A 16,934-nucleotide genomic window follows, 5' to 3' on the forward strand; every position below is an offset into this window, starting at 1 on the left:
GTATTTGAATACACCAACGTGGCCTACTCAACCCCACAAACATCCCCGTATTTTTAGAATAATTTTTCGATGTCCCACGCGCCGGCCAAGGCACGGCCACATGCTTGGCACACCAAACGGAATCCCTAACGACATTAGGGAATATTCCATTAAAAATCAGCATATACCGTTAAAGATACTTGACGCCGTTAGAATATTTCGTCAACTTTGACGGCATATTCGCCTCCTTCTTCTTTGGCTCGCCGGAGTCCGGCGCCAGTAACCGCTGTGATCGCCGAAAACTGGAAAAACTTTAAACCTTAATATCTCATCCAATTCTCAACCAAACTTCATGAAATTTGTCTCAAAATGAAGCTTTAAACAAGTAGAACACATTCTTACCTTTCAAATATCCTAAAAACCACGAGAAATGGTTGGAAATTCCTTCACTATTCCGGCTAAACCTACAACTTCCCAAACCCGTGTAATCCGACGTTCAAAACTTTCCAAAATTGCTCCTAGAGCTTCATAGAGTAGTTCTAAGACTTCTTTGAGCCTCAAAACGCCATGAAAAATACACGATCGCCACTGAGCAACAAAGCCCTCATCGGAGGTTATGGGTTCTCGGGTTTTTCGAAGTCCTCATGTCCAACCAAAGGTACGATTGTGATCCTGAGCTTGCAAGGAACCCAAAAATCATGTCCACAACCTCGATCTATGCATGAAATGGTTGGTTGAAAGCTTGTCCGTACAATTGTACGGAAATGGAAAGAAGTCTGAGAGGGAACGAGAGAGAGAGAGTCAACGGGAGAGTGTGAGAGTGTGAGTGTGTGGTCCAGGTTGCAGCACAACAAAACTTACAAAACAATCTAACTTCCAATCGGGTCCAACAACTTAGGAAGAAAATGAATTGGTCCACAACCTAAGTTCATTTCACACAATCACAACCCAACGCTCAAGGGCAAAATAGTAATTTTCACGCTCTCGAGGATAAAATAATACATATCTTAACAGGTTGTCACACCCCCTCCTCTTAGTGTAAAAATATCGATGTATTAAAAAAAAAATTATACACCAAACCGCAAACAATGAAGACCCACCTTCATAAATGAAGGGAAAATGTCAACTAGCTCTTATTTTAGTGATAATTTTTATTCACGTTTGTTATAAAGCCAAAAAAAAAAAAAAACACTAAACTGAAGAATGTCACATTGAAGCCGAGTTATTGCGGTAATAAACTACAATCATTAGTATATACACACACACACTAAATTGAAATGTTTTATTTTTATTTTTAAAATTGAAGGAGAGAGAAAAAGAGAGAGATAACATGAGAGTGGGGAGAGAGGGAGAGAAGTTTAATTTTTTTTTAAAAATTAGAAATGTTAAAATTACCTGTAAGTGATGCTTAAACAAAAAACAGCAAAAATTTGTTTTGTAAAATTACGTTACTACTCTTAACCTTTTGTTGTGATAGAAGACTAAATAGTCTTTTCTCCCTCTTTTAATTGACAAAGAAAATTTTATTAATATGTAGTTTAGATATTGTAAGATACTAATGATCAGTTAGTCGAATAGCATTCAATTTTTGCTCGTTTGGAAAGCGGTTAGGCTCAAATGCCATGGACGACAATTGTTGAACAAAAAACACAAGAAGAAATCGTGTACGTAAAAAACGGAAGTAGAGACTCCAATTGGTTATTTCCACAATTGATTTTGCTTTTCGAGCAGATGAACAAAGGCATGAGCAAAATAACATGATCCCTCTGTTAATCTTCTTATATACTAGTTCAGATGCAAGAGGGATCATAATTCAAGTTTCGAACGACAAAGGCCGAAGGGACCGAACAAAAAGCATAACCTACAAAAATGGCCCAGAAGCAGAAATAACAGTTACAAAATTTTCTGTAAGAAGCTTCATAAACCTAAGACGACATTCGGTCTCCGAAACTGAAATATGTCAAAAATTCTATTTGCTACCCAAAAGACAAGCTGCCTGTAAGGTTGAGGTATATTTCTGCTCTTTCTGTACACCAAGAGACAAGGGAGTCATTTACATTTCGGTAGAAACATAAGATCTAGATGATCCGACATTCAGCTACTTTAATGGGACTTAAGAATTCGGCACTTGGGGACGGGCTTCCGCAGCATGTTAGTCCCTTGGAAGATCATCATTTGGTATCTTTTCCTGTAATCGTGTATCTACAAAACGAAATAAGGTAAATAAACAAGCTTAACAAAATTATGCACCAGAAGAAACCATGCAAGAGTTCACACACCTCATTTTCGGTTAACTTCTCAAAACCAAATCTCTTTTTCCATATTGATTCTGCCTCACTAGCGGCTGGCAGCACAAGGCTTTTCACGTTTAGAAACGCAAGAAGCCTCTCAATACATGAAAACAACGTCTGGAAGTAACCCTACAAAACAATAATCAGTTAAGTCAGTAAGAAAGATAAGGCCACAACCCAAAATTCCATCACTTTTTATTCCAAAAGAAAAATGTGGCTATGTGATTATCCACACGCCAGAGCAGTAATAACCTGTCCTTCAAAATCAGCACATGTAGCCACTAAAGGAAGCTCTGCCACTTCGGCTCCATAGATACGAAACATTCCAGCTGACACGACTAATTGGCTGCGTAATAAGAAAAACATGTCAAAACAGATTACCTTAAGTGATATAATATTGCACAATAAGCACTTAGAAATAATCCTTACTTTACTGTAATAATTGCACAGTACATCCCACCAAAATCTTGGGTCTGGATGGTCCTCCTGCAAATTCAGTTGATATATTCAGTCTAAATTGAACGTAATTACATAGTAGTTAACACAAGGATACCAAACAAAAGAGTAATAGTTCAGTAAAGCTCATGAGAAAAGAGAACATTCTGGCTCACCCATAAAGCATTTCTTTGATGAAGTCCTGGCGTGAAGTAGAATCAATTATTGGGGAAAAACGATCCTAGTGCACAGAAATGAAATCGAAAATTTAATACGTTGTTTAATGCCGCCTGAAAAAAGGACAGAAGTTCATCTAATAACACCACGGACACAAGAGGGCCAATATTGCACATAGGTCAGATCATCCACTAACATCACTAAATACAGCACAACATTTTCTTCATTAATGACACCTCTCGGTTGGGTACTATTATAAAAATAACAGATTCTAACAGAGCAACAAATAAGAAGTTTGCTCACATGGAAGATTTCAAGAGCCTTGGAAAGCAACTGTACACTTTCATCATCAGTAGACATTTTCCCATTCAGCACCCTCCATTTTATTTCAAGATTAGCTCCACTCTCCGGACCTTCCTCATTATGCTTCTTCCTTACAACATTCAGGAGGGAGTCTGGAAGCTTCTGTTCCCCATGAACTACCAACTTCTGCAAAGCTGAATGAACCCTAAGGCAATCTGAGCAACAGAACCACTTGTCTTGTGGTAATTCCTGGAGAACAAATGAAAATTTGATAAAAATAGCAGCAAAAATACAGAGCATAACAAAAACAAAATGCTGATCAAATGATATTCACAATAATAAAAAAGGAAGATGAGCACCTTCAAATCTTCAATTCCTTTATCCTTCAAACAACCTACATGATACTCCTTTTCACACTGGAGTGAGGAAAAGAATAAGCACATCATTTAGAGCATAACGGCTAATCATGAACAATTAAGAAATTGAAAACACTTCAAAGACAGACTCAATATGTTTAAAGATTAGGTTAGCAATGAAAGTACCTGATCACACAAAATAACTGTGCCGGGACCAAAATCAGAGCCGCTGAACTCATGGCTACTGCAAACATAAAAAACAAGACTATTTATGATAGGAAATAAGTTGATGTACCAAATGTTGGGATTTCCAGCCCACTAAAAATTGTTGCCAGAAGTAAATGTTCTGTATAACTGCATATATTTTCCTGGTTCATGACAACTGAAATGAGAAATAACCTGCACAGTGCACATCCACCAAGTTTCTCCTCGAAAGTTGTGACAATACGAATGCATCGGTTGGTTATTTGTTCTATGGAATCGACCCCTGCAACCCTTCCAGCTGCAACAGCATTGGCATTATGCTCCACATATTTCTCTCTCTCAAACATAGTCTGGCAATTCTTACAGTACCAAGTATCGCCAGGGACAATTGGTAGAGAAAGGCACTCTGCAATCGACAAAAAATAAATATATAAAACATGCAGTTCATGCACAACAAGCATACTACATACATATCGTCTCTTTCATTTTTTTTGCTTTTACATGTGTAATGCTTACAGAGCTAGCATCTAAACTAGTTAGGAAAAGAAAATGCAACAAACAATTAAAAAAAGGACTTGGTGCGATGGCAAGTGCCTTCGCCCATGAGCGGTAGGTCTCGGGTTCGAGACTTGGGAGCAGCCTCTCCATAAATGGGGGTAAGGCTAGCCGACATTCACCTCTCCCAGACCCTGCGTAAAGCGGGAGCCTTGTGCACTGGGTACGACCTACATGTGTAATGCTTACAGAGCTAGCATCTAAACTAGTTAGGAAAAGAAAATGCAACAAACAATTAAAAAAAGGACAGATTTGAATGCATGTGATAAGACTATCAATAACCATAACCTAGGTTTTTACATTACAGACTCCTGTAAACATGAGGGATAATTAGTTTTCCAATTCATGAATCCTACTATTCCAAAAAATAAAAATGATACGGCAACCTCAAAAATTTTATTAAACATACACATTGGAACTGAATAAAGAGAGAAATAATAAAAGCATAAAATGAACATGATAATTGGAGATAAATCCTAACAATTAATATTATGCAAGTCATAGAATACACATCCCTCTTAACCCTCCATGTGAAGGCAACTAAGACATTGGATTGTGCATGCACTTGCACACTTGCAGAAAAAAAGCCCAAATGTGAACCCTACCGGCCTAACCCATAAACAGTCCACCTTCCCAGCAAGCACATTGTCAAAGAACCTCCTATTTCTTTCATACAACAAAATTGCCATCATTGCCACCCCTATCCTTATGAATCTAAATTTTGAAAAGTTAAAAATGAAATAATTTATTTTCTTCATTTCCTTCTATCCGCTGCCCACTCCCCACTCTAATCCTAATATTTTAATTTTGCAGGTCACGACATCACCATCACTTGGGTGCTAACTCAATCTAAATATTACTTTTTCTAATTTTGTTTATTTCTATTGAACTTAAGTGAATCAAAATTTTAAAATATGATGAACTGGGAAACTTAAGATAGTTCATAGAGGGGTTGTAATGAGACAAAAAAATGGTGCAAACAGAAGCAACCCAATATGGAAATAAACCCCTGATTTCATGCCCATTTCCGGCCTTTATCTTTTGAAAGAAATATTACTAAAAAATATTTCTTAGAATAAAATAAATGAAATGCACCCTCTGTAACTCTTCCCGCGCTTCCAAGTCCTTTTTAACAACAGGGGTGTACAGTATTTCATTCCCAATTAAGTATCCATGGTCGGTCCCTTTTTAAGGGGGGCTCAACAGTTCAATGGATGGAAATAAAGTTCCTTTAACATAATTACTAACATATTACGAAGGGAAAAGTTCCACATGGTATCTGCGAATACGTATTGATGCAGAAAAAGTAACTGTGGACATCACCTTTGTGAAAAGCCCTTGGACAATTCTCACAGCACAAGAGATCTCCTCCAGCTTTGCAGATGGAGCATAGGTCATCATTATGCTCGGTAGACCACTTCCGACGACTAGATAGAGATAATGCCAATTCATGGAGAGATACCCCATTAGATGTGTAAATGTTCAGGTAACTGCCAAACAAATGAATGTCAAAAAATAATTTAGAAAATTATGGATAAAAAAAGTTATTACTGCAAAATTTCCCACAACCTTTCCACCAATAAAAAAAAAAAACAGGTGGGGAGGCCCATGGAAGTCTAGCAATACAATCATATCATGTGCAAGAGCTAGATCAAGCCTAACTCACTGCAAAATTCCAGGACCACTGTGAACAAGTATAATAACCAAAAAATTTAACCAACGACTTACGGCTTGCGACGTGACTTAAAACCAGCATGCGCTTCAAATGTCGAGGCACTGACCTGCCAATCAGATGTAGGAAAATCATAGATCTGTCAAAAAAACCATAGGTGGTGGTAATTCGGTAGAAAGTAAACATACCTCATTATTGCAGCAACCACAAACAATGCCAGGACCCTTTTTATAACCAACCAACAATTTCTGCCATAGAAAAAAATGACTACTCAGAAAATAACATTCCACTTCAATTAGGCAAAACAACTACTAATCAGATTTAGTGGCAACCTTTCCCTTAGAAAAATAGCCTACTTCTGTGCCATCCGGCAAGACATCTTCCTCAAAAACTAACTTGTGCAACCGAAGATCCCTTTCAATTTCAGACAAGAAGCAAATTAAGTGCACTGATTATGATTAAGAGAGGCACACAAAATAGCTCAATTGTGAAATAACAGAGCTCGTCAAGAAAAAATAATTAAATATGAGACAGATACAAAACACAAGAGAGAGATGATGAATACTTTTTGGTTACTCTTCCCTGACTCTTACTTTCTGAGGAGTGACGCTCTGGCACGTTATGAGGACGCTTTTGAACTTCAACTGGCTTTGATGAGCTACACATTGGCACAGTATGAGGATGCTTTGGAACTGTAACTTGATATGGTAAGCTACATTTTGACAAGGCATCAGGACTATATGGTACTGTAACCAGCTTTCGTGATCTGAAATGGTAAACACATGCACATCCTCAATTAGAAATCAAAACATTTAAATAAGGATCATTATGATACTCTCTTGTACTCCTATGCGATAGGAGAGTAAAAATCCTGAATTACATATAACACATAAAAGTATACAAATACGTAAAACTGAAAGTAGAGCTAGATTCACCCATCTGCATATATATAAGCTGCTAAGAAACGCAAAATGTTCACAACTCAACTATGCAATCACATGTGAGCTGTAAAAAAGTAACTATTCCAACAACACAGGGCCCCTAGTCCAAGCACATGTTTTCATTAGGCTCCTACGTGTTATTCAGATGTTCAATGAATTCAAACCAGTAAATATCACCATATACAGAAGCTTATCTTGATTGAATACCCCTTGATTTGTAAAAAGAATTAAAATCCCTCAAAATCCCAATTGAATACACCCTGTAATATTCCCTAATCATAAGATGTAGCTTCCTCTCTGTAAAAGTTACATTAAACCCACCCCATATTAGTCTTCTTAAATATGTTGCATACACCCAGAGGAGGATGAAAGATTTTTCAGATGAACAGATGGAACCAAAAAAACAAAAGTAGGGAAGATAAAGGTTTACTCGTCACTCTGGTTAGCAGCTACAGCAGGCCTAGCTCCAGACTCTTTTAACTCCATGCATGAGCTACAAAGTATCACTGCTGACCTTGTACTGTCTTTGTCAATAGATTCTACATTCATCGTATAAGAAAAAAGTTATGCATATGCATATTACTCAAGGGGAATTGCAATTAATTTATGCGGACATAAAAGCTACCTTTGCAATTGAGACAGATCGTACATTTGCTTATGGATGAGCAACCAATGACAAGTCGGACAGCTTCTTCCAAAATTTCCAATGGAGAATTTTCGCATACAGTCATGACATCCCGAAGGGTCTTCCCATTCTCAAGATATATATACTCCGGAGGACGTTTATTTGAACTACCCGCATGCAGCTCAAACACAGGAGGTGTAATAACCTAATGAAATTCAATATAATAATCTATCAACCCTTTATATCAATGGACATTATAAGACATGATACAAAAGAAATATCGTTAAACAATACTCACTTCAGTTCCTTTGCAAGAATCACAGTGACACAATATCGAAGAGCCCGTAATCACTCCCCTAAGCCCAGTTTCTCCAGATTCTCTTATCTGACAACAAGAAATATAAAACACAAAATAAGTACTCTACCCTAAACCACAAATTAGTAATCATATGCACACTGAAAAACAGTAACACCAATCGATATAATACCTTTGATCGTCTAAGGTATTTGACTGGCTGCCCCTCGAGAATACCGGTATCAAGAAGTTCTTTCAGTTTACTGAGCTTCCTCACCATCTTCGGCATTTTCGTATCAAGTTTCATTGGAGTAACAAAAGGGCTTTTCTGAATCTCCGAATCTATCTCTTGGGTATAACCTTCTGCAGGTGAATTCTGCATTTTTTCTGCCTCAAGCTTCAATGCTGACCGAGTGAACCTCCTCAGAGGCTTCTCAATCACCTCATCTTCCACCTTAACGCTGCCGTTCTCAATCAAAACAGGGACTTCTTCGTCCACCAAAGGCTTTTTGGGTTCATTATCTCCAATGCAACCGGTCTGGGGCTCGTCATCTACTGCCATCTCCAACACACCGTGCTTCAACTCGTCTTTGCCAACCCTCTCGCTTAGCACAAACTCACCCACATGGGATTTCGGCTCGTCTTCGCTCGTGAGGTCCACCACATCGCTTTTTGCATCCTCTTCGCTCATAGCCTCCTCCAAATCCTCCTTAACCTTCACAATCTCCCCCTCCCCCATCTCCCCACCCCCAAATTTCTCATCACCATCACCACCGTCGCGCTCCTCCGTCTTCAACCTCTTACAGCCATCGTTCTGGGCCCTACTGCCCCGAGTCCGCCCTAAAGAGCCAGACATTTCGGCCTGCGCCTTCAACGAAAACGCGAACTCGCGTTTCAGGCCCGTCCGGACATTAGACATCACCACAAACTCCTCCGAATCCGTACCCTTCGCCATGCACGGCCTCAGATCGATTCAAAACCGTAGAAAATTCCCAAATCCCTGGTTGAGATTTGGATTCAAAGAATTTCAAACCCAAAACCGAGCCTAAAGGTGAAACCTTTGTTTAATATATATGTCTCTGTGTGTGTGAATCGAAATTTAACAAAATATAAACCCTTGAATAAAGTTGGGATTTTGTGAAAGGGGAAAAAAATTTAGGGTTTCAGAAAGAGTCCGAGAGATTGGTTTGTAATTGGAGAGGAAATAGGAAAGGTCCGGTTGTTTTTTTTTTTTTTTTTGTTTTGAGGAAGAGTGGATGGCCACCACCAGCAAGTATGAAAGAGGGAGGGAGATGGGGAAACGAAGAGTCCATCTGTAATTTTCTTCAGGGACGAAACTACCCCTGACACCACGATGCTATTGGATCTTGTCTTTTATGGGATTTTGGGATTGTGGTCCTCTACTTTGTATTATGTTCATTTGCATCCCCATTCATTCGGACCTGAATTCTGTGCCCTGCCCCATCCCATTCCCTTCTCATTTCCTCTTATTTTTATGACCACGGTTAACGCACATCAATATTTTATATTCTCATGGCTTTTTATCTTATTATTTCTATAAAAAAATTAATATAAAATGTTAACGTGGCTTAACCGTGACCACAGAAATAGGAAGGGATGAGAATGGTATGAGATGGGAAGGGCAGACAATCCAAGTCCATTCATACTACCACCAATTTCTCTTTAAAAAATGGGATATATTACAATTTACACCCTTAGGTTTGGAATCTATTGTAACCTCATACAAGATTTTCAAAATCTTTCAATCTCATACATTTACTATTATTTCATTTCAATTTCATACAACCTTACTCAATTCGTTTAATTGGCCGTCAAATGATGATGTGGCAAATGTAAGGCCCACATATCTTTGATGATGTGGCAACAAATAATTAAATATTAAAGAATCATTTTAGAGAGGGAACAGAGATTTTGTGCAAATTTTTTTTTGAATTTGAAAAAAAATAAGATGGTGAGGGTGAACCGCAGATAATTTTCAAACATCGACAGTGGGAAAAACTGGAGGAGGTGTGCATTGGCTAAGAGCATCTCCAGTGAGGGACTTTATATGGGGTTGGAAAAGTGGTTGATATAGCTCATTTTAGAGCTTCGAGGAATCTTTAGGGTTTTATAAAAGAAGCTATCCCAATGAGGGGCTATATACCTTTCAGGTTCTAATGAAGCTATATATTTCTTTATGTAGTAATTAGATTACGCGATAAATTTTTGTCTTAATTTTTCTTAAATTGATTTTTGGACATGTTATCTTATATTTTTTTTAAAGAACTTTTCAACTAAAAAAATTCAAATTATGACAAAGTTAGATTTCATCACTTATGCACCATCGGATTAGGTTCTCTTATCTCAATCTCATCCGTTAGTTTATTCTATGAAATCAAATAAGATAAGATTTCACTTCATGACAACCATTGGATTGAATTATTTTATCTCAATCTCATCCGTTGGTTTATTTCTCTAATTGGCACATTCCGCGAAATCAAACAAGATAAGATTTTATTTCAAACAACCATTAGATGGATAAATCTTATCTCAATCTCATCCATTGGTTTATTTATCTGATTGACACATTCTTCGAAATCAAACAAGATAAGATTTCATTTCATCACAACCATTATATTGGATTTATCTTATTTCAATCTCATATGTTGGTTTATTTATCTGATTGGCACATTTTCCGAAATCAAACAAGATAAGATTTCATCTTCAACTAACTATTAAAATCAGATTTCGCATCTCAAGCTAACCCATTGGATCGTCATCTTGAATGTCATTCACTCTTTGTAAATGATGTCACACTAATTTCATAATACATAAGCTTCCAATCCCTTTACTCTAAAAAACCTCCCAACCACCAAATTATAACAGCCCAACCATGGAATGATAACTCCATGTCTGATGAGGATAATACTACTCTTTGTTGTCTGATGAGGATAATACTACTTTAGAGTAAAGGGATTGTACCCACCACGCTTCTTCCGAGCCAGGTTTCGCATGAGGCGTGAATTGTTCGACATGATCATGGAAAGAGTCATCAATTTTGACAATTTATTTCACTCAAAGACATGATGCAACTAGAAAACATAGATTCTCACCATTTGTCAAGATAATAGTAGCATTCTAAATGCTTGCATACGGAGCAGTGGCCGACTCCGTTAACGACTATTTAAATGTGTCAGAGACAACAACTTTAGAGTCTTGCAAGAAGTTTTGTTGTGCCATCAATGACGTCTAAGGACCAAAATATCTTAGTAAATCGATGAAGGGTGACTTGCACAGACTTTTGAGAAAAGCTAAGGAATGAGGGTTTCCTGGTATGCTTGGGAACCTAGTTTGCATGCACTAGGATTGGAACAAATGTCCAGTGGCATACCATGGTGCTTAAACTGGATACAAAGAACACCTAACCATTGTCCTCAATGTTGTTGCATCATATGATACATGGATTTGGCATGCATTCTTTAGACCTCCAGGTTCGTGTAATGATCTTAATATACTTTACAGATCACCTCTTTTTAATGATGTATATGAAGGACGTGCTCCACTTGTTCAATATTCCCTTAATGATATCGAACACAACAAGGATATTATCTTGCAGATGATATATATCCAAAGTGGTCGACTATTATCCAAACAATGACAGATACTCAAACAAGGGATAAAAAATTATTCTGTTGTATGCGTAAAGCATATTGAAAGGATGTCGAAAGATATTTTGGTGTACTTCAAGCAAGGTTTAGAATTGTTAAGGACCTAAGTCGACAATGGTATCAAGAAGATATGGCAGGAGGTTATGAAGGCTTGCAGAATTCTTCACAATATGATTGTGGAAGACAACCTTCAAGTCGAAGGGGAAGACTATGAAGATGATCCTTCACAATATCATGTGAAGGAAGCCCCCAATGAAGTTGACCGAGATCCAGTGTTTAAAATATCGGTATCAGTGAAAATATCGATAGGCAAATTTATGGAAATATCGATAGATATATCGAATATCAATATCAATTGGCTTCGATGGAAGTGATGGAAATTTGCTCAAAAACATAGAAATTTAAAATTATTTTTTAGGGAATGTCATATGAAGCCGCAACACACTTATGAATCAATAATCAATTATTAGATACTGTGTAAATAATAAATATGTGATATGTGAGAAGGAACACTTATTTCTAATGACAAGTAATAAAATAAAGCATTTCACTAGAACGAATAAATTATACATAACTTAAACAATAAAAAATGCATAGACTCATGGAGTTAAAATTTATAGTAAATCTTCATCTTTCATTTTGATTTGGCCTTCCTGCGTAGTACTTCTCAATTGCACCAATGCCTACACCCATTATCTTCATCTTAGGTGGCATGAGTAAAGACATCCTCACCAGTGAACGGGCTCAAGCATATAACTCCATCAGATTCTTATTCATCTTCTCCATCATTAAGTCATTTGTCTTCCTCCCCACCACCATCATTCTCTCCATAATAATTTCTCTCATCGGTAGCATCATTTGTCAAGACACGCTTTCCACTTTGAATGCCACACATTTCCCTCTCAAAAGAAGAAGTATCACCACTCTTATGTTCTTCAAAAATGTCTTTCTCAACATCAATTCCTTCAGTATTAGCAAGATAGGCTACTCGTGAATCAGGATTTCTGGCTTCATCATCCAAGTGAGCTGGCATAATCCATGCATGAAGTGGATCATTGCCATTTTCCTCACTGGGTTGGCCTGCATTTTCAAGAAGGTCTATGTAATCATTTTCTTCAGTCATGTTAGCTTCAGCTTCTTCATCTTGTAACTTAAGCTTCATATTATAATAGCAATAAACAAGCATTTCTAATCTAGAATATGCAAGAAGATTCCTTTGTTTGGTATGAATGAAAGCAAATGTGCTCCAATTTTGTTCACATACCGAAGATGACACAGTTTGTGCTAGTATACACACCGTAATCTTTTGCAAGTTTGGTGTAGAATGCCCATGCATATCCCACCAATCCCTTGTCAACATAAATCATATTATGAGATAATTGTTATTTTGTAAGTAAAAAAATATACATCACTTGATAAATACATACATACATACACATATATGTATATGTGTACATATATATATATATATTTATATATAATTCACTTGAAAAAATGATAAACTTGGCGGCATTGTCTTTCGAGACTGCACTACTAGTTCTTTGCGAAAAGACTTCTTGCATTCCCTAAAGTTGATGATCTGCAAAAGCATTGAAATTGAAGATATACTTTATATGTTAAATAATGATCTTGTATAATTACTAATCTCCACCCAAGTCCCAACAATCAAGAACAGAGAAGACTTATTCAGATAGGTAACTATGTCTGCAACCAAACAATTTTTAATTAAAATGAGTGAGATCTCACCTCATTTCCAAATTGTTGCAGCCTGAGTTGCCCACTTAGGTTCAACCTTTGAAATACTATTTGTACTGCTTGGAGTACTTCTGCATCATGGCCAACATGGGACTCGTATTGATATTTCGGGTTCGAATAATAGGCTTAAAACATGAATTTAAGTTAGTATGAGATCATACACCATGAAGTAAATCAAATGACATTGAATAAGAGAAAAAAAACATATATGTTGTATGTAACGGATGAGATAATGTGGTATCTCACCGATCATTGATTATTTTAAGAATAAATTTCTTCCCTTTAAGGCGTGTAATTTTTTCTTTCATCTTCTGAAACATATACAAGATAAAGAACATGAGAAACATTATACTACAAGATAAAGAATATGAGAAACATTATAGTACCTGATCACTAAGTTTCAATTATCATATTCTTATAATGATGTGAGTTGGCCATATGAGGAGCCACACCTTCATATATGATGTATTTGCTCACCATTCTTCCTAGTTTTTCTTTAGCACCCTTTCACAAGCCTTTAACAGTTTGTTGCTTTTGCCTTGATGAATCATAAAGTTTAGGCTCGAAAGGAGTAAAATGATTATCTTGGGTGCTCTGTGTGCGACGATATAAGTGGGGGTGGTTGACTGCTACTACCTACTCCTGGAGCACTTCTCTTAATGGCATGGTAATCATTTCCCGATGCTAGCATGGCTGCACGATAATCATCTCGCTCATCTAGATGTAGGTCTTTAGGATACATGTATCCATCATCCTCGTCATCATTCGACTCAATGCGAATACTTCTTTGGCTAATGAAATCACCTCTGAGTCCAGCTCTTATACTTTCCCCAAAGGCTGCTTTCTATTGTCTTGCTGTTTCTTTTTTCTGTATCCATACTTTCACTTGTTTTTTAGTTTCTTTTGGTATTGTCATGCATTTCTTTGCATTTTTGTGTGAATCACAACTGGCTAAATGATACTTTAAACGTCTAATGCCTCCACTTTGAAACTGAGCATTAAAAAATGAGCATATAATGCTATTCTTATTTCCAAGCAAACGAATAACATACTGCTATGCTGGATCATTTCTTCCAGAAATATGGGCATTTTGATTGGGTTCATTTCCTTCTGTAAGGGTGCTACCACTTGCCATATATTAAAAATCTACCACATAAAAAACAAGTATTAATAAGATGAGTTGGGTTTTTTAACAACTAAGGAAAAAGAAATTACAATACTAAAAGATTGAAAAGTATTAAAAATGTGAAACTTGCCTTGTATTGATGACTTGATGTCTGCAAAATAAAAAAGGTGGTGCCTGCACTTAGAACTTTTTTTTGTTCTCCTACTTTCTTGCATAGACTTGAAGATGAAGAGTTGGAAAGGAAAACAGTTATGAAATGAAAGAACACATTTCACGTTGGTGGATTTTATTTATTTATTAATATAAAAAATCTCCACCTTTTGTGGAGATAAGAAACTCTTTTTGTTTGCTGAGTAACATATAAAAGATCAGTTTGATAATAATATATATTACTACTAAAGATAGAGAGAGACGAGCAAAGATCAAATGCTAGAGAGCAAATATATCAGCACTACTACAAATCCACAATTCGAAAATAAGCAAAGTTATAATACAAAGCTAGAAGTTGATTTTAAAACTTGTCCCTCAATTCTCTCAACCGCAAGTGCATTCATTCATCCATATATGCTTATCCTCGTATTCCTCCTTATTGGCTGTTGCATCTTGGTACTGTTAGTACTCAGAAACCGGGCACTAGACAACTATGTCGAATTTGAAGCTTGATCTTGAAACCCTAATTGTATAGATGAAAACGCAAAAAAAATCATATTAAAGAGGGAACAAAAAATATTCGTCATTCATCTTGTGTCTCCCTAGAAAACGGGACCACCACTGCAAATTTTCTGCAAACACTGGATATTTCTTGAAAATATCAAAAATATCCAGGATATTAACTAATTTCCGGAAATATCGCGGATACAGGGTTAAGTTAAGACTTCACCCCTCCTTTCCATATCTTTCCCTGAATTTTTGAATATTTCCATGGAAATATCAAGCATATCCAGGATATTTCGAACATTGCTGAGATCTTACAACGCTACATTAATATTAAGTAATCGAAGTGTAGTGAAAGATACAAATGCCGACTTCGCTTTTCGAAATACTTTGATTGCACACGTGTGAAATGAACATGCACAAAGAGGCTAAGTCTTGTGTTTGTAGTATTTAAATAACTACATGTAATGACTTTACAATTTATGTCTGTTTGCTTGTTTATGCTTTCAATAACTACATTGTAATGACTTTACAATGAATATGTTCTAATGTGTTTGTGTTTGTATTTATGCATTTAAATAACTGCATTGTAATGATTTTACAATGAATATGGTGTCATCAGTGCAAAGTAAACTACTTGTGTCTATTGCATTAATTTTGGGCTCCCTTGCTTGCATAAAAGAGCCTTAGCAAAAAAGAGAGGAAATGTAAGAGTTGGACAACATGTGAAAAGTATAGGAAAAAGTAAAGAAGGGAAAAAAAATACAAACTACAACATTTTTGGATAAACATAAAATACAAACACAAACACATTAAAACAACATTAGGATACTTCTACAAGATACTCATTCTTGGATAAGCATTAGAAAAGACAACAAACTACATTAGAACTAATACAACATTTTTGGATAAGCATAAACACAAACACAAACTACAACATTAGGAAAGACAACAAACTACATTAGAACAAATATATCATATTCAAATCTCTCCTCTGATACAAATGGAGGGTGATAGTCCCCCTCAAAGTTTAAATGGCGTGCGGTTCTTTTTTTTTAGAACCTCATTTTATTGCTCTCTTATCCGTTCTTTACTAGCCGGAGTCTCAATCTTTGAAGTTTCCATCATCATAAGCTTAAGCTCTTGTTTGTTGTCAAAACTCTATTTGTAAGCCATGGAAGAGCTAGCCAAAGTTTTGCTTCTTTGCCAAGATCATGCACAATATCATTTTTCTTGTGTCCAATAGGCCTTTGACATCGGGTTGAAGTTTGTGCAATATTTTGAGTTTTTGGAACTAACTTCATAAGATCCTCATTGTCAACAAAAAAACTATTCACCATTGGAGATAACTCATTAATGGAGAGTGTTTCATTCCACTTTGGGGAATGTCGTAGAATCTCTTAACATTTCATGAAGTGGAATGATTTGTCATATTTCTTATAATATGAGAACTCGGCATCTTCTATCTATAAATGTGTGGATTAAAGTTTTAAATTAGTAATAAAATTATATATTTACTAAAAGAGAAAAACAATTGGAACACTGTTCATTCTATAGTGTTTTTTCGTTTTTTCCCTTTCTTTGTTTCTTTGGCCACTATTCATTCTACAGTGTGATTCCATTTTTACCTCTGTTTTAGTTCTTTGGTCTTTATTTGATCTCTGCATGGAATTGGAGCTCCAAAGACTTATTTCTTTCTTACACCCTCATCCGCTTGCTCAGTTCCAGAGACTTCCAATCTTTAATGTCAAACGGAAATCACAAATCCCTAAACTTTCTCACTCCCTCTTCTCCCTAGAACACGTTTCCCGCAACCACTTCTGGGCGACCACGGTTTCTGCAACTGCCTCTGGTGTGTTTTCTACGACTCCGACATCGACAACCTAGATATCTCCTTT

The 16,934-nt window shown here is 36.6% G+C and overlaps 1 protein-coding gene across 2 annotated transcripts; it reads right to left on the bottom strand.

The window, feature by feature from the left end:
* Positions 1 to 1,723: 1,723 nt before the first annotated feature.
* LOC103448037 (uncharacterized) lies at positions 1,724 to 9,106 on the bottom strand. 2 transcript variants are annotated; one of them, XR_003766798.2, is made up of 18 exons: positions 8,027 to 9,098; positions 7,837 to 7,923; positions 7,539 to 7,743; positions 7,344 to 7,452; positions 6,538 to 6,738; positions 6,305 to 6,386; positions 6,161 to 6,220; positions 6,029 to 6,081; positions 5,624 to 5,790; positions 3,941 to 4,151; positions 3,728 to 3,785; positions 3,545 to 3,601; positions 3,186 to 3,434; positions 2,882 to 2,995; positions 2,700 to 2,756; positions 2,523 to 2,616; positions 2,259 to 2,399; positions 1,724 to 2,181 (listed from the first exon to the last, which is right to left on the bottom strand). XR_003766798.2 is itself a non-coding variant. In XM_008387268.4 (18 exons), exons 1-18 carry the CDS (start codon positions 8,786 to 8,788, stop codon positions 2,083 to 2,085), a joined length of 2,757 nt encoding a protein of 918 aa, XP_008385490.1. In that variant the 5' UTR covers positions 8,789 to 9,106; the 3' UTR covers positions 1,724 to 2,082. The 2 variants fall into 2 exon arrangements, 1 of the variants encoding a protein (XP_008385490.1); XM_008387268.4 differs by having other exon boundaries at positions 2,882 to 2,946; positions 8,027 to 9,106.
* Between the last annotated feature and the right edge of the window lie 7,828 nt (positions 9,107 to 16,934).

This window comes from Malus domestica, chromosome 11 (assembly GCF_042453785.1).
Source record: "Malus domestica chromosome 11, GDT2T_hap1".
Lineage (NCBI taxonomy): Eukaryota > Viridiplantae > Streptophyta > Magnoliopsida > Rosales > Rosaceae > Malus > Malus domestica.

Excerpts from the sequence above, each read along its gene's own strand:
- LOC103448037 (XM_008387268.4), bottom strand. The coding sequence starts at position 8,788 with ATGGCGAAGGGTACGGATTCGGAGGAGTTTGTGGTGATGTCTAATGTC. Across the intron at positions 4,152-5,623 it reads TCCAAGGGCTTTTCACAAAG|AGTGCCTTTCTCTACCAATT; the intron begins GTGATGTCCACA and ends TGTCGATTGCAG. Across the intron at positions 2,757-2,881 it reads ATCAAAGAAATGCTTTATGG|GAGGACCATCCAGACCCAAG; the intron begins GTGAGCCAGAAT and ends CTGAATTTGCAG.